Source organism: Pelophylax lessonae (assembly GCF_965119305.1).
Source record: "Pelophylax lessonae genome assembly, chromosome: 5".
NCBI classification, from domain to species: domain Eukaryota; kingdom Metazoa; phylum Chordata; class Amphibia; order Anura; family Ranidae; genus Pelophylax; species Pelophylax lessonae.
In genome coordinates, this window is record NC_138772.1 from 288,313,076 (window position 1) to 288,340,817 (window position 27,742).

Consider the following 27,742-nt stretch of genomic DNA (forward strand, 5'->3'; position numbering starts at 1 on the left):
TCAAGATACCACAAAACCCCCCCAAATGACCCCATTTTGGAAAGTAGACACCCCAAGCTGTTTGCTAAGAGGCATGGTGAGTCCATGGAATATTTTATATTTTACCACAAGTTTTGGGAATATTACTATTTTTTTTTTTTATTTTTTTTTTTTACACAACGTTGTCACTAAAAGATAAAATTCTCACACATGACATGGGTATATGTGGAATTACACCCCAAAATACATTCTGCCACTTCTCCTGAGTATGGGGATGCCCCATGTGTGAGACTTTTTGGGAGCCTAGCTGTGTACAGGACCGCGAAAACCAATCAACACTCCCAGGTTTTCTAATGGCGTAAATTGTGCATGTCACCTCTGCACTACCTGTCACAGTTTCGGAGGCCCTAAAATTCCAAGATAGCACAAACCCCCCCCAAATGACCCCATTTTGGAAAGTAGACACCCCAAGCTATTTGCTGAGAGGCATGGTGAGTCCATGGAATATTTTATATTCTGCCACAAGTTCCGGGAAATACATATATATATATATATTTTTTTTTTTTTTTCACAAAGTTGTCAGTAAATGAAATATTGCTCACACATGCCATGGGTATATGTGAAATGACACCCCAAAATACATTCTGCTGCTTCTCCTGAGTACAGGGATACCCCATGTGTGAGACTTTTTTGCAGTCTAGCCGAGTACAGGTCCCCGAAAACCAGTCCCCGCTTTCAGGCTTTCCAAGGGCGTAAATTGTTGATTTCACTCCTGACTACCTATCACAGTTTCGGAGGCCCTAAAATTCCAAGATAGCACAAAACCCCCCCAAATGACCCCATTTTGGAAAGTAGACACCCCAAGCTATTTGCTGAGAGGCATGGTGAGTCCATGGAATATTTTATATTTTGCCACAAGTTCCGGGAAATATATATATATATATATATTTTTTTTTTTTTTCACAAAGTTGTCAGTAAATGAAATATTGCTCACACATGCCATGGGTATATGTGAAATGACACCCCAAAATACATTCTGCTGCTTCTCCTGAGTACAGGGATACCCCATGTGTGAGACTTTTTTGCAGTCTAGCCGAGTACAGGTCCCCGAAAACCAGTCCCCACTTTCAGGCTTTCCAAGGGCGTAAATTGTTGATTTCACTCCTGACTACCTATCACAGTTTCGGAGGCCCTAAAATTCCAAGATAGCACAAAACCCCCCCAAATGACCCCATTTTGGAAAGTAGACACCCCAAGCTATTTGCTGAGAGGCATGGTGAGTCCATGGAATATTTTATATTTTGCCACAAGTTCCGGGAAATATATATATATATATATTTTTTTTTTTTTTTTACACAAAGTTGTCAGTAAATGATATATTGCTCACACATGCCATGGGTATATGTGAACTGACACCCCAAAATACATTCTGCTGCTTCTCCTGAGTATAGGGATACCCCATGTGTGAGACTTTTTTGCAGTCTAGCCGAGTACAGGACCCCGAAAACCAATCATCGCCTTCAGGCTTTCCAAGGGCGTAAATTGTTGATTTCACTCCTGACTACCTATCACAGTTTTGGAGGCCATGAAATGCCAAGACAGCACAACCCCCCCCCAAATGACCCCTTTTCGGAAAGTAGACACCCTGAGCTATTTGCAGAGAGGCATGTTGAGTGTTTTGCAGATCTCACTTTTTGTCACAAAGTTTTGGAAATTGAAAAAAGAGGAAAAAAAATGCATTTTCCTGTTTTTTCTTCATTTTCCAAAAAAAATTAGAGCTGCAAAATACTCACCATGCCTCTCAGCAAATAGATTGGAGTGTCTACTTTGCAAAATGGGGTAATTTGGGGGGGGTTTGTGCAATCTTGGCTTTTTATGGACTTCAAAACTGTGATAGGTAGTAAGGAGTGAGATCAACAATTTACGCCCTTAGAAAGCCTAAAGGTGCGCATTGGTTTTCCGGGTCCTGTACGCGGCTAGACTGGCAAAAAGTCTCACACATGGGGTATCATTGTACTCAGGAGAAGCAGCAGAATGTATTTTGGGGTGTCATTTCACATATACCCATGGCCTGTGTGAGCAATATATCATTTACTGACAACTTTGTGTAAAAAAATAAAAAAAAATAAAAAAAATTTTTTTCCTCGAAACTTGTGGCAAAATATAAACTATTCCATGGACTCACCATACTTCTCAGCCAGTAGCTTGGAGTGTCTACTTTGCAAAATGGGGTCATTTGGGGGGGTTTTGTGCCATCTTGAAATTTCAGGGCCTCTGAAACTGTGACAGGTAGTCAGGGGTAAAATCAGCAATTTACGCCATTAGAAAACCTGAAGATGTGGATTGGTTTTCGGGGGCGCGTACACAGCTAGGCTCCCAAAAAGTCTCACACATGTGGTATCCCTGTACTCAGGAGAAGCAAAAAAATGTATTTTGGGGTGTCATTTCACATATTCCCATGGCATGCATGAGCAATATATCATTTAGTGACAACTTTCTGTAAAAAAACAACAAAAAAAAAAAAAATAATAATTTTCCCGAAACTTGTGGCAAAATATAAAATACTCCATGGACTCACCATGCCTCTCAGAAAAAAGCTTTGGGTGTCTACTTTTCAAAAAGGGGTCATTAGGGGGGTGTTTGAACAGTTCCGGCATTTTATACTCAATCTTATCCACACATCACCCACTCTTCTAACCACTTGAAAACCAAGCCTTTTCTGTGCCTTTTTGTTTACATGAAAAAATATTTTTTTTTTACTAGAAAATTACTTTGAACCCCCAAACATTATATATTTTTTTAAAGCAGAGGCCCTATAGAATAAAATGGTGGATGTTGCAAATTTTTTTGTCACACGGTATTTGCGCACAGATTTTCCAAACGCAATTTTTGCGAAAAAAATACATTTTTTTTTAATTTATTGCACAAATACACTATATAATTCCAATTTTTTTGGTAAAATTTAAAAGATGATCTTATGCCGAGTTCATAGACACCTAACATGACATGCTTTAAAAATTGCGCATGCCTGCGCAGCGACAAAAACGTATGTACATTTTTGAAAACCTTTAAAAGTCTCTACAGGTTACCACTTTAGACTTACAGAGGAGGTCTACTGCAAGAATTACTGCACTCGATCTGGCGATCGCGGCGATACCTCACATGCATGCTGCAATTGTGGTTTACATATGACACTAGACCACCGCTTGCGTGCGCCATTGCGCGCAAGCACCGGGGGTAAGGGGGGGGGCTCAATTTTTTTTTTTTTTTTTTTTTTTTCTTTTGCTTTTTTATGTTATTTTGACACCTTTCCTTTAATTTTTTTTTTTTTAAATCATTTTTATTGTTATCATAGTGAATTTAAATATCCCCTATGATAGCAATCTGTAGTGACAGGTACTCTTTTTAAAAAAAATTGGGGTCTTTTAGACTCTAGATCTCTCCTCTGACCTTAACGCATCTGACCACACCAAAATTGGTGTGATAAAATACTTTCCCAATTTCCCAATGGCCCTGTTTATTTCTGGCGAAACAGAAGTCATAAAATGCTCGTAGCCTCCGGCATCTTAGGCCATAGAGATGATTGGAGCCATTCTCATCTCCAATTAGCTCTATGGTTAGATAATTGAACCACCGGCTGCACTCTCGGGTTAACCGGTGGGACAGGAGAGCCAGAGAAAAACCATGGAAGGCTGCGGAAGGCGGCGGTGGGGGGGGGGGAGGCCCCTCCCACTGCATGTAAAAGCAGTCTAGCGGCCAATTACCTGCTAGAATTGCTTTTACATGTAAGCCGACCGCTGGCTGTAAAAAACGATACCAAGATGATGCCTAAATCTGCAGGCATCATCCTGGTATAACCACTCAAAGTCCAGCAACGTACCAGTACATTGCTGGTCCTTGTTTGGCATATAGGTTTTTTTTTTTTTCATGCAGCCTGTGGGCTGAACGGAAAAAAAGAGAACCTATCAGAAATCAGCACAGGAATAATGCGTAGTATTACTCATCATTAACCGCCCAAACAACCACCCACTGAATTTAATGATGGGTATACACGACACTATCCACGTATACCAAAATAGGATTTTAACTGCAGTGCTGAAATCAGAAAATCACCACAGCTGCTATCAGCAAAGGTATCCATATATGCTGAGCGCAAACGCTGTTTGTGTCAGAATATATAAAATCAATGCGTGGTAGCCGACGAGGGACCTGCAAGAGAAACAGGTCACAAAAGAATGAAAAAACAAACAAAGGACATTGAAAAAAAGTATAGTAGGAAGGAGTAGAAGGACATATAAAATGACTGACAACAACAGTTTTTGGATTTTCATCATTAACCGCCCAAACAACCACCCACTGAATTTAATGATGGGTATACACGGCGCTATCCACGTATACCAAAATAGGATTTTAACTGCAGTGCTGAAATCAGAAAATCACCACAGCTGCTATCAGCAAAGGTATCCATATATGCTGAGCGCAAACGCTGTTTGTGTCAGAATATATAAAATCAATGCGTGGTAGCCGACGAGGGACCTGCAAGAGAAACAGGTCACAAAAGAATGAAAAAACAAACAAAGGACATTGAAAAAAAGTATAGTAGGAAGGAGTAGAAGGACATATAAAATGACTGACAACAACAGTTTTTGGATTTTCATCATTAACCGCCCAAACAACCACCCACTGAATTTAATGATGGGTATACACGGCGCTATCCACGTATATCAAAATAGGATTTTAACTGCAGTGCTGAAATCAGAAAATCACCACAGCTGCTATCAGCAAAGGTATCCATATATGCTGAGCGCAAACGCTGTTTGTGTCAGAATATATAAAATCAATGCGTGGTAGCCGACGAGGGACCTGCAAGAGAAACAGGTCACAAAAGAATGAAAAAACAAACAAAGGACATTGAAAAAAAGTATAGTAGGAAGGAGTAGAAGGACATATAAAATTACTGACACCACAACAGTTTTTGGATCCTTTTATTTTTCTTTCTAACTGTTCCTTTACTTCTTGATTTGGGAGGGACTGCGATCATCTGCGATCTTCTCTTCCAGCTTGGGTCTCTCAAAATGTCGATGGACATCCAACATCCTTCGAGACCCTGTGTTTATGTGCCCTACACTGTGTCGTGCTGTACCCTACGCTAATAATCCACTAGTGTATGGTAGCGCTCGAAACATTCCCCGATGCAGAGACCAGGTTGGTCAGGACATTTGGGACAATAATAACGGGTGTCACGCCTAAATCCGCTCTTGCTACAGACACGACATCTTCTTTGGGGCCATCTTTGGGTAGGGGTACTCGGGAGGACATGTGAAAAATGCCTCTCATGCAGCCGGCTCACTGCATCTGGAAGGGGAAGTTGGGCAGGCATGCCTCCTGGGTACAGGTAGGCAAGGATGATCTCTTCCTGGAATTCCCGGAAAGATCCAGTTCGTCCTGACGCCCTGTATAGGACAAAGGCGTTCAGCATAGCCAATTGGTATAGGTAAACAGACACTTTTTTGTACCAGCGTCTGGCTTTACGGGCAACTAAATACGGCGCCAAAAGCTGGTCGTTAAGGTCCACCCCTCCCATGTTAAGGTTATATTCGTGGACACAGAGGGGTTTCTCCATAACGCCAGTTGCCGTAGGAATTTGGATCGTCGTGTCTGGGTGAAGGGAGGACAGAACATAAACATCCCGTGTATCCTTCCACTTCACCGCAAGTAATTTGTCCGTTTTCAAGCAGGCTCTCGCCCCCCGACTAAGACGGGAATCTACAAGCCGTTGGGGGAAGCCCCGGCGATTAGGTCGCACGGTGCCACATGCGCCAATTTGTAAATCAAGAAGGTGACTAAATAGTGGCACGCTTGTATAAAAGTTGTCCACGTACAAATGGTACCCCTTTCCGGATAAGGGTGACACCAAGTCCCAAACGATCTTACCGCTGCTCCCTATGTAGTCTGGGCAGTTGGGGGGCTCCACACAGCTATCTTTTCCCTCATAGACCCGGAAACTAACTGTATAGCCTGTGGCCCTGTCACACAATTTATACAGTTTGACCCCGTACTTGGCACGCTTGCTGGGGAGGTACTGTTTCATAGCAAGGCGGCCAGTAAATTTAATCAGGGACTCGTCAACGCAGACAACTTGTTCGGGGGTAAACAAGGCTGCAAACCGCTGATTGAAGTGGTCTATGAGGGGCCGAATTTTGTGGAGCCGATCGTATGCAGGGTCTCCCCGAGGACGACAGAGTTCATTGTCGCTGAAATGCATAAATCGCAGAATTTGCTCGTATCTCGTCCTGGACATAGAGGCAGAGTACATGCGCATATGGTGAATTGGGCTAGTGGACCAATATAGCCGCAATTCACTCTGTTTAGTTATGCCCATGTGGAGGGAAAGGCCCAGAAAGATCTTAAATTCGGAAACCGTTATAGGTTTCCAGCCGAATTGTCTGGCAAGGTGTGAATTTGGGTTGGCGGCGATGAACTGTTGTGCATACAAATTTGATTGATCCACAATAGATCTGTAAAGATCTTCCGTGAAGAACAGCTCAAAAAAGTTCAGGGGCGTAAAACCAGCTGTCTCCACGTGGATTCCAGGTTGGGCGGTGAATGGGGGAAGTACTGGCGCTGTAGTATCGGTGGGTTGCCAATTAGGAAATGCCAGCGCATCAGGGAGGGCACTATGGGCTCTACGGGCCTGTCTTCGAATACGCGGTGGCTGCGGGCCACTACTTGTGCTAGCCACCGCACCAGCTTCAACTGCACTTAGGGGACTCGCCACGTCACCAGGTCTTACTGCAGTGCTGGTTGTACTAGGTCCAGGTTGTACTAGGCCGCTGGCGCTTGCCAGGTCGCCAGAAGGATGAGCGGCACTAGTACCCACACTCTGCTCCATACGAGCACCCTGCGATTCCTGCATCACAACAACTTCAGAATGGGGTCGGGTACGCCTGGGTCTAACAGGGACCCATCTGTCGTCGGAGCTATCTGTCAGGGAGCCGCTGCCGTCATCAGGTTCATATACTGACACTAATTCGGTCATTGTAGCTTCCCCTTCGCTATCAGATGACTCGGTCAGCATATAACTGAGAAGCTCTTCATCCCTGTACGAACGTTTGGTCATTTTGGCAACTAAATTTACTCGTACAGTGATGCGACTCACAGGTAATAAAAGCACCTGGTTGTCGAAGACTATTTCAAGCGCTACAAAAAAAACTGCTAATGCTAGCAGGGATCAGGCCTGACTCTGCTAACACAGCGGTTTTGTGTCTTGTGTTTTTTTGCAAGTGACAGTAATCTATTGATTACTACACTTGCCTGGGTGAAAGGGTTAAACGCAGGTGCTGGCCGGAATCAGTACTGATCGTGCAAACACCGCGTTTTGGGAACCCTAAACTATGGGGGCGCTAGTATAGTTCTGATCAGATCAGATATTGATCTGTTCAAACACTATACTAGAAATGGAAGTGTAGGTGCGTGCGTGCGTGCGTGCGTGCGTGTGTGGCAATCAAGGGGTTACTTCTAAACTATGCGCTGGGGATCTGGGGGGGGGTGGCGGGGACCCTAAACCTCCTTTGGGAAAGAAACTAGCTAGCTAGCGCAACCTCAAGTCACAATGACACCAATACAAAATACAGTAAAAACAGTATATTATGTGTGTATTAGTGCTAATGTGACAGAGGGTGTAGGGGTTAACGGGATGTGATCAGGGGGGGATCAGGGGTTTAAATCTTTATTGGAAGGGACTGGCGGGTATCCTAAGGATAAAAGGAACGGTGGCAAGCGCTAAACCTGGTCACAAGTCACACTTATACGGGTATATAGAAAATGCTATATACTGTATACAGTGTGCGTTGTGGCAGGGGGTGTAGGGGTGATCAGGAGGGGATCAGGGGATTAAATCTTTATTGGGCGGGTGGGGGGGACCCTAAACCTGCTTGGGACACAAACTTAGTCGCCTGCGCTAATTCTGATCACAATGACACTAATACAAAAATACAAAAACACAGTATATTACGTTTGTATTAGTGCTGATGTGACAGAGGGTGTAGGGGTTAACTAGCGGTGATCAGGGGGGGATCAGGTGGGATCAGGGGCTTAAATCTTTATTAGGGGGGGGTGGCGGGTAATTCAAGTGGAAAAAGGGGGGTCGCAAGCGCTAGACCTGACCACAAATCACACTTATACGGGTATATAGCAAAATGCTATATACTGTATACGGTGTGTGTTATGGCAGGGGGTGTAGGGGTGATCAGGGGGGGGTCAGGGGCTTAAATCTTTATTGGGCGGGTGGCGGGGACCCTAAACCTTCTTGGGACAGAAACTTAGTCGCCTGCGCTAATTCTGATCACAATGACACTAATACAAAAATACAATAACACCGTATATTGCGTTTGTATTAGTGCTGATGTGACAGAGGGTGTAGGGGTTAACGGCGGTGATCAGGGGGGGTTCAGGGGGGATCAGTGGGTTAAATCTTTATTAGGGGGGGGTGGGGGGTAATTTGAGTGGAAAAGGGGGGGTCGCAAGGGCTACACCTGTTCACAAATCACACTTATACAGGTATATAGGTATATGCTATATGCTGTATATAGTGTGTGTTGTGTCAGGTGCTGTAGGGGTTAATTGGGGGGGCGATCGGGGGTGAAATGTGCCTATCTAACTGTGTGTGGGTGTGCTTGGTGCAGTACTCACAGTAAGATGTGCTCTCCTCTCACGCTGGATCCGAAAAGACCGTTGTGGGGGGAGGGCACATCTCCTCTAAGCCTGTGTTTACATTTCACAGGCTTAGAGGATGATCTGATTGGGCAGGACCGATCAACAGGTCCAGACCAAAAATGATTGGCCTGGACCTGATGACTGATCGGTTCTGAACCCAATCGAGTCATCATCGGCGGCGGGGACGCGCGGGAGCGCGCACAGGGCCGGCAAATTGTGCTGACGTAGGCCTACGTCAGTTTGCCTGGCCGGGGCTGAGTGCCGACGTAGATCGTCGTGCGCCGGTCGTAAAGTGGTTAATAATGTGTTTTCCTACTTCTAATTGTTTTTTGTTTTTGTTTTCTCATTGTTAAACAAATTCATTAATACATTTTGTATATTTTAATTGATCTACTTGATTATTGGCACCTAAAAAATACCCAAACCAATTTCTCCCCCCTCCCCTTTTTCTATGGGTGGTCGAGTTTTCCTAGTGTTTCTAAATTGGGAAGTGGTGCCTTTGGGTCTTTTTCCAGACATATTTTTCTTAATGCTTGTAAAATTAGAACACATTAGGCATTCATCTTAGGTACTCAATGTTTATGATGTTATGAAGTTCTCTGAACGGTGAATTCTGGTATACCATTGTGAATTTTTAATACTACTTTGAGGAACTAATGCATTGTGGGATTGCTGTTAGACCCGAGTTGCTGTAAATGTTTAAATGCCTCTCATTTTTACCTTGTAAAGTAATTATTGTACTCGGGTTTTTCTTCTTGTTTAACTGGTTCACTTTAAAGTGACTACAGATTTTAGTCTTACTAGTCATACATTGTACTGTTTGGTTTACTATCCGTTACTTCTCTTGTAGATACAATATCTTTATTATGTAGTTAAATTGAAATGCCTTGCAAGTAGTTGTATAGTAGAAATATAAAAGGGCAGAGCACGCTTTCTATCCATGTGCATCAATATATAAGCAGGATATGACTTGAAATCTTTTATTATGTGAGGATTGACAATCCAAATACAATGCTAGTGTGGATAAAACAATGACGATTCCCATTAGTTTTTACTTTCTGCTGGGTCCCACTGATAATCTATATCATTGCTTTAATCAAGCAATTGAAGTGAAGCATAATCTTGTGAAGAAACAATGGCAATTGGTCAGGTAGCCTGGGAAGGAAAATCATTATATTTATTCTTTTTTACTAAACAAAGGTTTATAACTACCCAGTTGGAAAGCATACTATAGTAAGCCATGAGTCTCAATTAACAAATCTTTAAGACAAGGATAAGGACCTTTTTTTAGCCATGTGGTTGATCTTTTTATTGTCTGATCCCTATTTAGGTACTCTTCAGTGTGAGTTCAGTGCTGAATATTTATTCATTTATCTACTTTTTTTTTTTTTAAAGTATCCTTATTCTGGTGTGCAAAGCCTAGTACACACAGGCCGAATGTCGGGCAACATCGGCCGTTTTTTATTGAACCAGGTGGTGTGTATGGCAGCTTGTCCGGCTCCCAATCACGCTGAGAGCGCTGAGCGGAATGTTCTGGAGGGGGGGTGTCCCTCTGACAGAACACAATTGCTCAGCATGAGAGATTGCTGTACTAACGTTGGATCGTTAGTACAGTGGCTCTGACCTGAGCTGAAAACCCTTTGGGTTGAATGAAAAAAACCTGATAGTGTGTACTAGACTTTAGAGATGCATTACGCCTATTGTCTGCAGGTCACCGTATCAGTTTAGAATTTTTTCTGCATGCATTTCCCTAAAATTATTATTATAATTATTATTATTGTTATCAAGGATTTGTATTGTATCTAGAGATTCTCATGACTGACAAAACAGCATGTATTTTATTCTAACTGCGTTACTTTGTTTATATTCATCCACAGGCCTTAAACCGGGGTATAGCTGCTGTTAAAGAAGATGCCATCGAGATGCTTGCCAGCTACGGTCTGGCATACTCCCTGATGAAGTTTTTCACCGGTCCCATGAGCGACTTCAAGAATGTGGGACTGGTATTTGTGAACAGTAAAAGGGACCGAATGAAAGCCGTACTGTGTATGGTTGTAGCCGGTATTGTGGCAGCGGTCTTTCACACACTAATAGGTATATATCTTTTTTCTGCTATATTTAGAATATTATAAATGAAAACAAATATTAGTGCATGTGTGATTTTTTTAAAAAAATATCTATTATTATGTAAAAGGAAAAAAAGTAGTTTGCACAGGGCTAAAAATACAATTTTTCCAAATATTTTGTGAAAATATGTTGTGTGCATAATTTTAATTTTCAGAAACAACCCAAAGGTAAAACTATTGGCCCCTTTTCTCATTTCCTCTTTTTCCTTACTGACTGTTGTACAAATGTTGTTTAAGGTGTTTAATATCTTAAACTGAAATTTATATACTGTACAAGCGTGAATGAGAATGAGTCGCAGGGGTGACTTATTAGACAGATCCCGCTAAGGTTTCAACACAAGATAATGTGCTACACACACCCAAAAACCTAATCAAAGTACCCAGCAGCACATCCAGTCCTTCTGCTCTGCTGCTGTGCGCCCCCCTTCCACCTGCTGGCGATTCCTGGCTCTTAAAATCAAATCTGTGAGTTGTCCAGTGAATACAGCAGCTCTAGCAGCTGCTGCTGTCAAACACCAGAATAAAGATATACAAAGCAACATTGTTACTTTTCTGTCTATTCGGTTTCATTCATCTGCAGGTCAAACAGATGAGTTAAAGCAACCTGACAAGTAAAAAAAAAAAAAATGTAACTGCTTTAGCCTAGAGGCCGTATATGTACGGCCTGGAAAATAAATGGTTATAGCAGGATCTTGGTATCATTTTTTTTGGGCCAGCAATCAGATTGTACTGTGCTCAGAAAAGGTCCCCCATCCACCGTCTTTCTAAGGTACCGTTCCACTGGGGAGCCGGAGACCACTGTAAGCAATCATTTTTTATCTGGGCACAGAGGAGATGGAGGAGCAGCCGTTCCCCCATCTCCTTTGTGGCGAATGAAAGCCAGAAGCGACAAGGATTTGCTCATTTCAAGTTTCAATGCAGTGTTTCCCTGGCCAGTACAGCAGGTCAAACAGGTCTCTGTTTTGGGTCTTAAAGACCCAAAATCTCGTCATTACCATTAAAAGCAAAAGATTTAAAAAAAAAAAAAATAAATTATCTTTTGCTTTGAGAAAAAAAAAGCATGTTTACATGGCCCGAGAACCGGAAGTGACCTCATGCCGTTTCTCCAGTCCTCCAAGGGCATAGAGATGAGCGGTAACCATCTTGCTAATGCTCATCAGGAGTAAGACACTAGGCTGAGAAAAAGCTTGAACACGCCTATGGGGCATTCCCTGTTGGTAAACTCCCACTTCCTGCTATAGGTATTCAGTTTTGTAACAAGCAGTGGCAGAAGGAAAAAAACCCAACTCCATAGAGGGGCGGGTGCTGTGTCCATCAATGAACATCAGAGAAATGGATTTTACAGTAAGACAAAAATCCTATTTTCTCTTTCGCTCATTGACGGACACAGCTCTTCATCTTCTTGACCGTAGGGACATCCCAAAGCAGTGTCAAACATGGGCGGTGGGAACTGCAGTAAAAACAAACTTCCCCAAGGCTAAACATAGCCAACAAGATAACTTGGAGCTCAACTGTCAACAACTGGAGCTCACCTGAAAAAAACACCCTCAAAGAGGACAAGTTCTCTAAACAGCAGCCTGCAAAATTTTGCGGCCAAAAGAAGCATCCGCAGATGCCAACACATGCACTTTATAAAACTTTGTGAATGTGTGTACAGACAACAGGTAGCCGCTTGCAAACCTGAATCCATGACACCTGATGATGGAAGGCCCAGGAGGCACTCAGCGCCCGAGTAGAGTGTGCCTTGACAGGGAAAAGAGGAACCTGACCCTTAATAGAGTAAGCCTGAACCACAGTCTATCTGATCCATCCAGAAATAGTCGCAGCAGAAGCAGCCAGCACCTTGTGAGGTCCATCTGTGAGGACAAATCGAAACTTGATCTTGTAGCCAGAGTGAATGACTTTGTGAACCCACTTGTCCTGGATCAGGGAGGTCCACAGGTCCGGAAAGCAGCGAAGACGTCCCCCCCACCACAGATATGGGTGAGAGCGCCCCTTCATGCGGAGGAATTTTTGTCCGCAGGTCTGTTAGCACTGGTAGACTTTTTGGAACCCCCAATGGAGGCCCGAAAGCGCTTGGATCCTTTGTCTTGAGTTGAGACCATGAGGGGCAAAAAAGTCACTTGTGAGCCGAAAAGGAGGGTCCCTGTCTGTGACGGAACTCTTTACCACTGGAAGCCTGAGAAAGAAGAGTACTCCTTCCCCCTTTGAGGCCGTTGATGATGTCATCCAAGGAAGCTCCAAACAAGCGATCCCCCACGAATGGAAGATCAGATATGGCCTTCTTAGAAGGCTGGTCCGCAGACCAGCATTTCAACCAGATAATGTGCCGCAGGACCACTGCTGAGACAGATAGTCTAGAAAGCAGGGGGGCGGCATCCAAAGAGGAGTCACAGACAAACTGTAGCCCTTGGACCAACTGATCCGCCAGCTCCACCAAGGCAGGGGGGAGCTGCTTCTCCTCCAGGTCCTGGCGTAAAAGCTTAGCCCACTCGGTCAGAGTTTGTGACACCAGGGCAATAGTAATTACCGGCCTAATCGCTAAACCAGCCACAGCCACACATGGTGGGCCAGAGCCTCTGCCCTCTTATTAGCCAGACCAGTAAGAGCCGGGGACTCTGCAACCGAAATGAAGGTAGCTCAATTTGACCTGGAAACCGGCGAATCCACTACAGATGGAACCGTCCACCTGTAACACAGTTAATCCTCATAAGGATACCGCAAGAAAAAATGCTTAGCAACCACTGCATTTTGTGACAATGTTGTCAAGGTAAGCAGAAAGAGGAACAGCCTTGCCACTTTGGAAAGACCCACAGTGACGGAAATTTTAGAGGGGCTGGGGGGAAGAATGGGAACCCAGGGGAACGACCATCCCAGGGAGGGGCCCACGTCCACCCGAAAATCCTCCAGGGGTAGTGGGGGGACAGCTTACCACATCAGGAACAGAGTGGGCACTGCTCCAGGCAGGACACCGCTCTATCGTAATGTGGGTGCTGTCGGCCAGGAGGAAACACTGCGACTCAGGCTGAAGCCAGTTCGTATGCTCCCTCGCGAGACATTTAACTCGCAGGCCAGCCCCCGTCCAATTGGAGCTATGTTACGGCCGACCTAGCCCGGAGTTGCGGCCTGGCCAGACTATGGGGACCCTAAGGATCTATATTATCCAGTTTGTTGCCCAGTCCAGCACTTGATTGTGGCTCTCACAGGAAAAATATAATAAAAAGAGGAAGAAATTCCTTGTAAAAAGAAAAAAATTGCCAGGACCAGAGATCCCAGCAAGGAACTAGGTCCATACTCTTGACTAGATAGAAAAAAACTGAATACCTATAGCAGGAAGTGGGAGTATACCCCAAGGGACTGCCCCATAGGCGTGTTCAAGCTTTTTCTCTGCCTAGTGTCCTACTCCTGTAGGGGGCAGTATAACCCTACGGTCAACAAGATGAAGAGCTGTGTACATCAATGAATGAAAGAGAAATATATTTTTTTTTCAAGATAGTGATATGAAAAGAAAGCATTGTTTGTCCATAAAAAAAAAATGTATGTGTTACTTTGTTATCTTAAGTAATGACAAAGGACCATAGGTAGTGTACTATGAAAAGTGGAATAGTTAAAGAAAAATCACACGTCCATCGTCAATCACATAACTTAGTAAGGTAGATCCAATTTCAATCACAATAAATGATGACCTGATGACCCACTGCTACTCTTGCTGTTTCTACCGCTGTTCTTTTTTTCATTTTTTTTCTACTAATATTACAAAAAAAATATGTTACTTTTTTGTTAAGTTAATGTGAAATAAACAGGTCCATAGCAGAAAAAAAAACTGTTCTGGTCCATAGAGAATAAACAGGTGTGAAAGCTGAAGTGGTTAAATTGAAGTGCAGTACTTATGTCGTGCGCTCTCTCTTTAGCCCCCAGCTCTTGAAATTCTTCGCTTTGTATTCATGTTGATATTAGAGGTTTCCATTGAAGTCTTATTGAGGACATTTCCACTCATTCCTTCTTTCATTTTCAGGGACCATCTCTCAATATATGGTAACCGTTAAAGTACCTGCAAACCTAAAACACAAGTCTGTCTATATTTATAGTATATAGCCCAAACTTTTTTCATTTTGGAATATGAAATAGTTAAAACTCCTGTCTAAATTGTGTTTGTCCTGTTGCGATTATTTTGCCTTCTTAGCAGAGATGTATAGTAACTAAGTAGAACTACTTCACTACTGAACTTAAGTACCGAAAGGCAGTATCTGTACTTTCCTGGAGTAGAATTTTTTTCTCCTACTTCCACTTTTACATCACTACATTTTTTCAATGATTTCAATACTTCTACTCCAATATTTTTTTTTTGTGCTGCATAGTTACTCGTTACAATTATAAAAATTACCACTGCCAGAACAGTAGATGGCAGGTTTCATGAAGCTCAAAACGTGTATTATCAGGGCATACGAAAATAAAAGCTACTGTATGTATAAATAAAAGCTGCATTTGAAATAATAAAAAACAATATGATGTTCAAACTTTTGACTTCTTTCTTTAATAACTACATAACACAGTACTTGTACTTTTACTTTCAGTACTTGAGTAGCAATTTTTTTTTCAAAACTACTGGTACTTTTACTTTCAGTACTTGAGTAGCAAAATTTTTAAAAAAACTACTTGCAATACTTAAGTACAAAAAATGTTGAATACTTTAGTACTTCTACTCAAGTCACTTTTTGATCGAGCACTTCCACTTCTACTCAAGTCACTTTTTGTTCGAGCACTTGTACTTTTACTCAAGTATGGGTTTCGAGTACTTTATACAACTCTGCTTCTTAGTAGAACCAAAAGGAAGTAAGAGTAAATATCTCCAAAGGTGGTAGGTAAATCCCCTTTTAGAAATTTGTCACCAGAGCAGTTGCCTCTCTTGAAAGATTTCTCTTCTATTACTATTCTACTGACAACTCAAAATGTTGGATTTTTCCTCATTTCAGTCTAAGTGACAGTGGTTATCAGGAAGGTGAAGAAAGTAAATTTCTCCAATCGAGATACAAATATAAAAAAAAAATTACAAGGTTTCTAATTATTATTCGATTTTATTTAGTTATTTTAAAATATTATTTTGTGTCTTTGGGTTTCTAATCATCAACTGATTATACTGCTATCTGCAAAACTATGGCATATTTGCAGTGTTTGCTGTGAATTTCCTTATAAGTTTTGCTTTGCTTCCCTTAACCACTTGCCACCCCACCACAGTACATTTACTATAGCAGTGAAGCAACTACGGGCACAGTCACTTATATAGATATATATATATATATACGCGAGTCTGCCTCTTCTGGGCTAGGAACGCGGTACTCGGTCACTGTGTATCATGTGATCGCCCTATTTATTCATTAATTAATTTCTTATAATTTTTTTGATAGAGTACGGAGTTAGATTAAAGGCTAGGTTGGGCTTTGGGTTAGGGGTTAATGTTTTATTTATTGTCTTATTGTTATTATTTTTTGGTTAGGGTTACAGTGTTTTTACTACTACTAATACCACTGCTAATAATAAGATATGATTAAATAAATAAATATAAAATAAATACACAAATAACTATAAATAATAAATAAATACAATAAATTAATACTATGTAATAATAAATAAATGAACCCCTAACCTTAACCCCTAACCCTAAAAAATAAATAAATACATAAATAAATAATACAATAATAAATAGACACCCTAACACAAAAGAAATAATATAAATAATAATTACAATATTCAACTATTATTATTTATAATATTATTATTATTATTTCTTTGTTTGGGTATTTATTCTTATGTTATTATTAATAATAATAATCATAATAATTTATGTCATTTTTATAAGGTTAAGGCTTAATTATTTATTTATTTATTACTACATATTATTCATGTATTTTATTTATTATTTTTTAAGATTATTTTTAGTTATTTATTTTATATACATTTATTTATTCATGTATTATTACTATTTCTTTTTTTCATTTGCACAAACCAGGCATTTCATTGTGACAAATCAGGCATTTCCATTTAATTCTGTGTGAATAAAAACAGACAAATCTGCTTAATTTAGGCTACAAAAAAATCTCCAGAAATTTTTGGAGCTTCATGCGTTTGGCTTCAGACGACTTGGAGTGGAGGTGTGAACCCTTTTCCATAGAGAATAATTAATTTTTTTCTCCTTCAGCGTTTTGGAGCTTCAAAATGCTGAGGTGTGAATGGGGCCTGATTTGCCCCCAGCAATCATATGGTACTTGGCTACCTGTACCATGTGATAAGCTGTAGTCAATCATAGCTCACAACCATAGGTAAGCTGTTCATGAATGGGAAACCCATTAATGACAGCGGAAACTATTGCTTATACAGTGATCATCACGTATATGGATGAAAAAAAAAATATGAAGAAAACAACAGATTTTATTTATTTTCTTAATTTTTCAAAAATTTGTGAGAAAAAATTAAAACTTAAAAAAATTGTCATTCCTCTTACTAAATACACTATATTACCAAAAGTAGTAGGAAGCCTGCCTATATACGCACATGAACTTTAGTGGCATCCCAGTCTTAGTCTGTAGGGTTAAAAATTTAGTTGGCCCACCCTTTGCAGCTATAACAGCTTCAACTCTTCTGGGAAGGCTGTCCACAAGGTTTAGGAGACATTTCCCGATCTGTGCAGCTGCGGATCGGGAAATGTCTCACTGCCTGTGATTAGCAGAGTGCAATGTCGGCTTCCTGGCGGAATCGGGCATGTACGTACTCGAACACGCCCAAGCTCATCCCTGTTTCCAATGATACTTAACTCCATCTAGTGGCCGAATGACATACACTATATCACCAAAGGTATTGGGACACCTGCCTTTACACGCACACGACCTTTAATGGCATCCCAGTCTTAGTCCATAGGGTTCAATATTGAGTTGGCCCACCCTTTGCAGCTATAACAGCTTCAACTCTTCTGGGAAGGCTGTCCACATGGTTTAGGAGTGTGTCTATGGGAATGTTTGATCATTCTTCCAGAAGCGCATTTGTGAGGTAAGGCACTGATGTTGGAGAGAAGGCCTGGCTCGCAGTCTGCACTCTAATTCAAACCAAGGGGGTTCTACTGGGCTGAGGTCAGGACTCTGTGAAGGCCAGTCAAGTTTCTCCACCCTAAATTCTCTCATCCATGTCTTTATGGACTTTTCTTTGTGCACTGGTCATGTTGGAACAGGAATGGCCAACCCCAAACTGTGCACACAAAGTTGGGAGCATGAAATTGTCCAAAATGTCTTGGTATGCTGACGCCTTAAGAGTTCCCTTCATTGGAACTAAGGGGCCAAGCCTAACCCCTAAAAAACAACCCCACACCATAATCTCCCCTCCATCAAAAGATTTGGACCAGTGTAGTTTGGAATGAGTTAGAGGGCAGACTGTGAGCCGGGCCTCCTCAACCACATCAGTGCCTAACCTAACAGATGTGCTTCTAGAAGAATGGTCAAACATTCCCGTATACACACTCCTAACGCTTGTGGACAGCCTTTACAGACAAGTTAAAGCTGTTATAGCTTGCAAAGGGTGGGCTAACTCAATATTGAACCCTACAGACTAAGACTGGCATGCCGTTAAAGTTCATGTGCGTGAAATGGCAGGCGTCCCAATACTTTTGGTAATATAGTGTACCTTAGACTGTCTACTTTCCAAAAAGGGGTCATTTGAAGAAAAAAAAAGGGGGGTAATTTGGGGGATATTTGTACTGTTCTGGCATTTTTGGGCCTCAAGTAATGAGTCGATACAACAGGATTGATTTAAATTTATTTTTGAATTGAATTGAATTTTCAAATATATACTGTTAACCATAGTTTTCAAAATACATTTTAGCCAAAATATATGAAGAAATTCGATTTTTTTTTCTGGATATGTTTTATAACAGAAAATATATATATTTTTTCAAACTTTACATAGCAAAAAATGATCAAAACAGTGGTGATCAAATACCACCAAAAGAAAGGTCTATTTGTGTTTGTGACTTGCAGTGTTGCATGACCGCCCAATTACAAGTAGCGCAGTGCTGAATAGCAAAAAAAATGCCCTGGTCATGAAGGAGATAAAATCTTCCAGAGGGCAAGTGGTTTAGCTGTTTTATTTACGTGCACTTATGTCATACCAATAATATATTACCTGCTAAAGAATGCCATTAATCTGTTGCACAACTACACACACTGCATATTCAGGCACCTGACCTAACTACCTGCACGCTGTCATTCATAATAATGTTTTTGGTAATGTTTTCACAGCATATAGTGACATGGGATATTATATTATCAACAAGCTTCACCATGTAGATGAATCAGTGGGAAGTAAAACACGGAAAGCTTTTCTTTATTTGGCAGCTTTCCCTTTTATGGATGCCATGGTGAGTACATGTGGCCCTTGTAATTTATGTACATTTTCTGCCAGCCATATTTAGTGATGTTAGAGTTTAATTTAGGTATGACAAGTATAGTTTGTTACATAGTTTGTTAGGTATTTCTAATGATTCTGAAAATAATTTAAAAATATTGAGGAAGAAACCTAGTTTTCATTTTGATATGGGACCTTGTGTGAAAAATCTCTAGGCGTCACAACCATAATGATAACATTTTAATTTTCAAATAATTTTTAGTAGGCTAAATGGCCAATATATAAATATATATATATATATATATATATATATATATATATATATATACATATACATATATACAGTATCTCAATAATTGAGTACTACCCTCACATTTTTAAAAATATTTTATTATACCTTTTCATGTGACCACACTGAAGAAATGGCACACTTCTACAATGTAAAGTAGTGAGTGTACAGCTGTATAACAGTGTAAATTTTCTGTCCCCTCAAAATAACCCAACACACAGTCATTATTGTCTGAACTGCTGGCAACAAATATGAGTACACCTCTAAGGGAAAATGTCCAAATTGGGCCATGTTAGCAATTTTCCCTCTCCCAGTGTCATGTCACTCGTTAGTGTTACAAGGTCCCAGGTGTGAATGGGGAGCAGCTGTGTTAAATTTGGTTTTATCGCTCTCACTCTCTCATACTGGTCCCTGGAAGTTCAACATGGCATCTCCTGGCAAAGAACTCTCTGAAGATCTGAAAAAAATAATTGTTGCTCTACCTAAAGATGACTTAGGCCAGTGATGGCAAACCTTGGCACCCCATATTTTTTGGAACTACATTTCCTATGATGCTCATGCACTCTGCAGTATACTTGAGCATATTGGAAAATGTAGTTCCAAAACATCTGGTGTGCCAAAATTCGCCATCACTGACCTAGGCTATAAGAAGATTGCCAAGACCCTGAAACTGAGCTGAAGCACGGTGGCCAAGACCATGTCCTGTGGTCTGAAGAGACCAAGATAAACCTATTTGGTTCAGATGGTATTAAGCGTGTGTGGCAGCAACCAGATGAGGAGTACAAAGACAAGTGTGTCATGCCTACAGTCAAGCATAGTGGTGGGTGTGTCATGGTCTGGGGCTGCATGAGTGCTGCCAGAACTGAAGAGCTACAATTCATTGAGGGAACTATGAAAGCCAACATGCCCTGTGACAAACTGAAGCAGAGCATGATCCCCTCCCTTCGGAGACTTCGCCACAGGGCAGTATTCCAACATGATAACAACCCCAAACACAGCTCCAAGATGACTGCTGCCTTGCTAAAGCAGCTGAGGGTAAAGGTGGTGGACTGACCAAGCATGTCTGCAGACCTAAACCCTATTCAGCATCTTTGGGGCATACTCAAACAGAAGGTGGAGGAGCCCAAGGTCTTTAACATCCACCAGCTCCGTGATGTTGTCGTGGAGGAGTGGAAGAGAACTCCAGTGGCAACCTGTGAAGCTCTGGTGAACTCCATGCCCAAGAGAATTAAGGCAGTGCTGGAAAATAATGGTGGCCACACAAAATATTGACACCTTGGGCCCAATTTGGAGATTTCCACTTAGGGGTGTACTCACTTTTGTTGCCTGCTGTTTAGATATTAATGGCTGTGTTTTGAATCCTTTTTAGGGGACAGCAAATTGACACTGTTATAGAAGCTGTACACTTGTTTAGATCACAAAGTCACAAAGGTATAAAAGTGCAGTTCAGTCCTCAAAGCACAGATAAACCACTGTGCAAAGAGGTGTCCGCTCCAAAATATAATGAATTAATGAAAGGAATCTTTGTGTACTGTATAAAAAATAAAACAAGTAAATAAAGTACTCTGAAATATAACTTTGTTCTTAGACTGGATATTTTAGCCATAGATCTTATATCATTCAGTCAGTCATCAGTCAGTCTTAATCAATTACAAGTCATTTTGATAATATCTATACGTTAGCAGCTGCATATATGTTCAAACAAGTCATTGAAGTATAAAGGCCAATGCAGGACATCAATAAAGTTCTGCAAAATCAGTCCGTAAATTGCTCTGAAATAACTGTCAAATTATTTAGCTTCAGATGTGCCTAGGGCCCCTTTCACATAGGCTTTCCAATCAGGTCCGCCTGTCTGTTTTTCAGCCAGACCTGATCGGATTTTCCATGTACCCCTTTAGAGCAGCGGATGTCAGTGGTGACATCTCCACTGACACCCTCTGCTATCCGATCCAATCCTGTCCGTGAAATCCAGAGGGATGGAAACCCTATTTTCCATCCGTCTGGAGGATCGGGTAGGACGGGCAGGCCGTTTTCATCTGATCTCCCATAGAGGAGATCGGGGATCTGACAGGTCTGTCTCTGCAAAGTAAGCGGGGACGGACCTGTCATCCTCCTGCTCAGCGGGGATCGGCGGATCTATCCTGCTGAGCAAAACAGAGTGCGCCAGACGGAAAACCCATGTGAAAAGACCCTTAGGATGATGGAAATGTCATAAAAATATCTGACATGTACTGATTAAGCTCTATACAGGCTGTAATGCAGCCATAGGGTACATCACCGAAATCCAAATCTATGGCTTTCACATACCATATGCCTCGTGCATCACTCTAATCCAGGTGTGTATATCTTGCAATTATCACAAGACTCATGCTTAATAAATACCAAATCTTCCCCAATGTAATACTATCTATTAAATGAGGGAAAGGCAGCCATATGTGTCATCCATAAAAGAAATATCCTCCTAAGGGTTGGAAGGACATTTAGGTAAATTCCTAAATGTGGTGGCTTCGGCAGTTTCCCTTTTCCTTTATTTTAAGCTTGTGAGCCAGCTAGTTAGCCTGTTATTTTTCAACTTTCTTTACCAGACCAAGCTGTCTAAAAAAAAAGTGTCAATTTAAGGGTTGAGACAAACTATGTAACACTGACAGAGGTGCTTTAAATAGTCAGCTTTTATTCATTTAGGTAAAACCTTTATCATAAAAGGCCCAAAGAAAAGATAAGATAAAAAATCTGTCTCTATAAATTCTTAAAAAGTAACTAAAGTTAGGCTTAAATTTGTTTGTCACTTATGTAAAGTCCATTTAAATCTACTAGTTCATCTAAAATTACTATCCCTGAATAATGGTGCTGTCCAAGGGTGTCTCCGTTGCTCCTATATAGATAGAAGAGCCACCCTAAACAAGCAAGTGCTATGGGCCATACACACTATAAGATTTTCTGAAGACTTTTTTAGATTTACCAAAACCATATAATATGAGGTCAAACCTAAACACTTTCAATTTGTATGCAATTTGGCAGGCCCTTGAACTACATAGAAAAGGTAAATCTGAAGGAAAAAGTCTTCAGAAAATCTTATAGTGTGTATGGCCCTTTACTGGCTATATCACATGGAAAATAAAGGAAAGGAAAAAAATGACTAAAACAACAAAACTTAAAGCAACCATCACATCTAAAGCTGGATACACACTATCCAACTGTTGTGGTTAGATTTCCTTCAGATCTACCTTTTCTATGTAGTGCAAGGGCCTGCCTGATTGCATACAAATTGAAAGTGTTTAGGTTTGACCTCATATTATATGGTATTGGTAAGTCTAAAGGAAAAAGTCTTCAGAAAATCTTATAGTGTGTATGGCTCATAAGGATCTAAATTCCAATAAAATACATTTATATTTGGTTGTAACATGACAAAATGTGGAAAATTTCAAGGGGTATGAATACTTTTTCAAGGCACTGTTTATATTGTAAGTCCATACATTAGTTTATTGTAAACTCAAGCAACCATTCTTTTTGTGAATGCATACAATTAAAAACACACCATGACCGCATACATACATGATGTATCAAAGCATTTAAAAGAAGCCTATTATGTGCAAATGGCATCCAAAGCACTGCTTACTCAGCTCAAGAGTGAAGATGGTGGTTTGCCGGTCCTGAGATAGAAAGGAAAACAGCAGCTAGTACTCCAAAACTGAACGGCGATGATGCTGCTGTAGCACTAAAACTCATTGCCATGACAATAGCCTAGCCCACTTGCCACTCCAGCTGAGCTTGCATTCCAGCCCCATTCATTTCCAGCCAGCGGCTCCTCTTTCTGGTGGATGACATCACATCCGGTCTGCCGCTGCTCCGGTAAACAACCGAATACTTTGCTTTGGTGTTACAGTGACATCTCTCCTTCGTCCCGACTTGCCATCTGCGCCCCTGCATTACCACCATTTTGAATATGAGCTGCTGTTTTCCTTTCCATCTCAGGACTGGCATGCCATCTTCTTGACTCTTGAGCTGAGTAAGCAGTGCTTTTTTGGAAGCCATTTGCACATAATGGGCTTCTTTTAAATGCTTTGGCACATCATGCATGTATGCGGATATGGTGTGCTTTTAATCATATGGATTGACATAAAGAATGGCTGCTTGAGTTTACAATAAACTATTGTAAAGACTTACAATATATTGTGGTACAGTGGAAATTCTTTGGATCCTATACATTAAGTGCAGTGACATTACACTTTATATGAACATTCGTAAGTGCTTGTCTGGAATTTTGGATTAAGAATGGCTTCCTTTAGCCACTGAATGGCCCTTTGAATATAACAAGCATATGATCTGATATACCAATAAACCTGGGTTCTCGGCGGGTTAAACAAAAAAAAATCCCTGACAGATCGCCATACCAACACAAGCGATGTTTGTGCTGGGATCTCACCAGGGGCAGACTGGCAACTTTTTGCCCAGGGGGCAAGTACAAACCAGAGGCCCATGGTGCAGCAACTCGGCCCCCCTCCCACTTTCCTCACCTCCCCTCCCATTCTCCCAATCCTCCTCCTGACCCCCATTCCAAGCCGAAGCCCTACTTCAGATACTCTCTTCTTACTGGCTGAATCCGGGTTCCCGACCTGGCCAGCAGGGGGAGGTTGGAGGGAGCTGGGGCAGCTCGGTTAGGGCTGGCCGGGGCAGAAGAGTCCCCAGTGGGGCATGGAACCGGCCTCTGCTCAGACACAGTTTACACCATCCATGCTCAGTAGGTCAGCGGCAGGGACTCTATATTTCTTTTCACCAGGAATCCTTTAGGCATGTCTATGGCAGAAGTGGTGCAGCCTTTTTACGAAGAATCAGAGCGGCCCAGGGGGCAATTGCCCCCCTGGCCCAGTCCTCCCTTGGATCTCACCCATGAGGCTGTTGTATTCAGGGGGACAGTGGGACTCAAGCTGTATACCCAGCTTAAAGTACAAAATACTAGAGATACTGGCTCTACAGGAATTTGTATATTGCCCTTCCTTTATCTCCTAAGAAGGAAGCAATGACTTATATACCAGCAGCTAACTGTTAGTTTTGCTCATTGAGCTAATTTGCAAACTAAAGACCTGGGAATAGCTCCGTAGGTACAGAAAGTGTATTAGTATATATTTGCACATATTTACAGAATGATCATGCGAAGGTATAGCGCGTTTTTGGCAAAATATTGAGGTCTCAAAATATTTATGCAAATCTAAAGCCTAGTACACACTGCTATTTTTTTTTTTTTTTTTCGTTCAATCCAGCGGGCTGAATGAAAGAAAAAAAACCTGACAGCTCAGGTCGGAGCCGCTGTACCAACAATCCAGTGTTATTACAGGGATCTCTGTTGCTTTTCTATTATGTTCTCTTGGACCGGCTGCAGTACACACGGGCCGAATGTCGGACGGTTTATATTGAACTGGATAATGCCGTCTGACATTCGGCCCATGTGTACGGGGCTTAAGTAATTTGATTTTTCCCAACTATCTTAACCCATTATTTAATAATCAGCTTGTCATTTTTTTATAGGCCTGGACACATGCTGGCATTTTACTGAAACACAAGTACAGCTTTCTGGTTGGATGTGCCTCTATCTCTGATGTCATAGCACAGGTAAACATTTACTTCAGTAATTAGAACTAGTCCCATAGTGGTGCACCTAGTTACTATGGATTGAAAAATGTTCCTCCACTCATCTTACAGGGTTGTTGATTGTGATAAGACTATGAACACATGTTTAAGCCAGTGGTGTGCCCTACTTTAAATATTACTTGAATATTCAATGTGGAAATGGTTTATAAGTTGAGGTACAGTAATGACCTCAAAACAAACTTTTCTTTAGAACATTAATTCCATCTTTCTTTCCCTGTATGAGTTAGCAGAAAGAGCCTAAGGACTGACTAAAGGCAGTTATATACAAAATAGGATAACACAGTAAGAAAAAGCAAGACGCTTTACCTGCTACAATATCTCTGTGTCTTCAGAACCTTCCTAATTGCAGTGTTCAAACTAGGCTAAGCCATTAGTTTTAATTGTTTCCCCTATCACCCTACCCACCTACCTTCTGTTGGAACTGATACAGCAACACAGGGCTCTGGATACTCTCCCATATCTACTGCCATATGAAGGTAGTGTAAGAATCAATTGCAAACACATTTCATGGGTGCTATGATAATATTCTGTTGCTTTAGTTAGTAGTAGGTTATTTCAACGACTCATCGATTTCAAAATCTTATGCATTTAAAGCATAGAACGGAATTCTTCTTTAAGTAATTGCACTAAAGTTTTTTTTTAAGAGATTAGATAAAGTAAAATCGTTTCCGCATATATAGTATAATAAAAACTGATATTGCATTCCTAGAGGCTTAACACTTTCTTTACAAACTAAATTCTAATAATTTATTTTATTGCGTTATGACCCATTTTTACTAATTCATTTACTTAGTGTAAAGGGCAATATGAGTAAAGGTACAAATATGCAGCTGAACTAGAATGTAGCTATTAGGACAAGTGTATGTTAATCAGCCCTAATGGAAACTATAGACATGAGATAATAGTTTGCATTTAAAGCTGGATTGGATGACTGTAGACTCAAACCACAAATCTTTTGATAAGGATCTTTATTTTCAGCCACGTGATTAGCGTTTTCAATCCCTTTGGACATTGGATGAAAATAGCTGTCGTAAGAATGTTTATCCTGGTGCGTTAGCTTTGTGAATGGAGCCTAAGGCCATGTATGTTAGGAGCTACCAATCCTGCTGGCCAGCTGCAGGCAGATGAAACTGGTCAGTTCCAAAGTTCCAATGACTATTGTTCTCTGTTTTGGTAAGCTAGCAACTGTCTGAGTGCTGCTTTTTACAGCCACCCCCCCCCCCCCACCCCCACCCCTACTCAATTAAGCTTTTAAAGATAAAAGCCCTGTCTAATAGCATATACCACAAAGTTATCCAGATATACAGTATCATGTTCTAAAACCTCCTGCACCAACACTTTTCATTGACAACTGGAAACATTGGAGGCATCAACCTACTGTCACCCAGTCTGGCTAAAATCACTGACTATGGGTATCCTTGCATTTCATTTCAGTTGCACATTTGTGCCAAATTCTCTGTATTCTGACATGTATTATAAATTAGTGAGAACTGGGTTAACAAGTTTGTGGAACCTTTACACTTTAACCTCCCTAGCAGTAATCCCGAGTGTGGCTCGGGGTTAATTTTCAGTACCAAAAGCGGTAACCCCGAGCCACACTCGGGATTACCCTGTAGTGATACTTACCTTGTCCCTGCAATCCCCTGATGTCCTCCCGCTGTGTCCTTCGGCCGATGCCGGCATCCGTCTTCCGGGTTCCCTTCCATGCGAGTGCCACGACGCAGGGGGGCGGAACTCAACGGGAAATTAAAAAAAAATAAACATCACAAGACACATACACATTGTAATACATTGTAATCTGTTAAGATTACATTACTGTGTGAAACCATTTCACCTCAGTTTTGTCCCTAGTGCTTTGTCCAGTGCCCTGCCTGCACTATTACTGTTCTTTCTGCCTGGAAACCTGAGAACGTCCATGGCGTCCAAAAAGCGTTCCTTTAGGTCAAATGCGATTTTAGACCAGCTAGAAAACAGGGATAGGGAATTGGAATTACTTGAAGAATTGAGCGCTTGTGATTCGTGGGGAAATTCGTCATCAGACACTGAGAGTGACAACAGCAACGATTCTGCGACTGAGCTCAGTGATGTGGGGAACTTGGTGCTCTATTGACTGTGGTACAGATCAGGCAGCACCCCCAAGATTCCCATTTACTGGGGCACCTGGTATTAAAGTAGACGTTGAACATGACAACCCCTTGGCATACTTACAATTATTTCTGACCGATGAGGTTATTGAAAAAATAGTTACTGAGACAAACCTTTACAAAGTGCAACAATTAGCTACTCTGCATCAGAAGTTTTTAAGAAGCAGAAAGTGGGAACCAGTGACCAAACAGGACATTTGGAAATTTGAGGGCCTATTAATACTTCAGGGAGTGGTAGGGAAACCCCCACAGAAGTGGTATTGGACAACTAATACATTACTTGCCACTCCGTTCTCTGGAACGGTCATGTCAGAGTACAGATTTTCCCTGATCATGAAATATTTACACTTCAAAAGCAACAAAGAATTTGATGAAACTACTCATCCTGCACCAAAACTAAAGAAAATTTGGAAAGTATCTCAAATCCAACGGAGCTATGTGCCAGAAAGAGATAT

General features: G+C 41.3%; 1 protein-coding gene across 1 annotated transcript in view; it reads left to right on the top strand.

The window, feature by feature from the left end:
• ANKH (ANKH inorganic pyrophosphate transport regulator) overlaps positions 1-27,742 on the top strand; it is a 218,646-nt gene that overhangs the window by 117,157 nt on the left and 73,747 nt on the right. Inside the window, exons 2-4 of the mRNA XM_082258414.1 lie at positions 10,572-10,788; positions 19,103-19,221; positions 25,021-25,104. Coding sequence (XP_082114540.1) covers positions 10,572-10,788; positions 19,103-19,221; positions 25,021-25,104 — 420 coding nt within the window. The remainder of the gene's footprint in view (positions 1-10,571; positions 10,789-19,102; positions 19,222-25,020; positions 25,105-27,742) is intronic.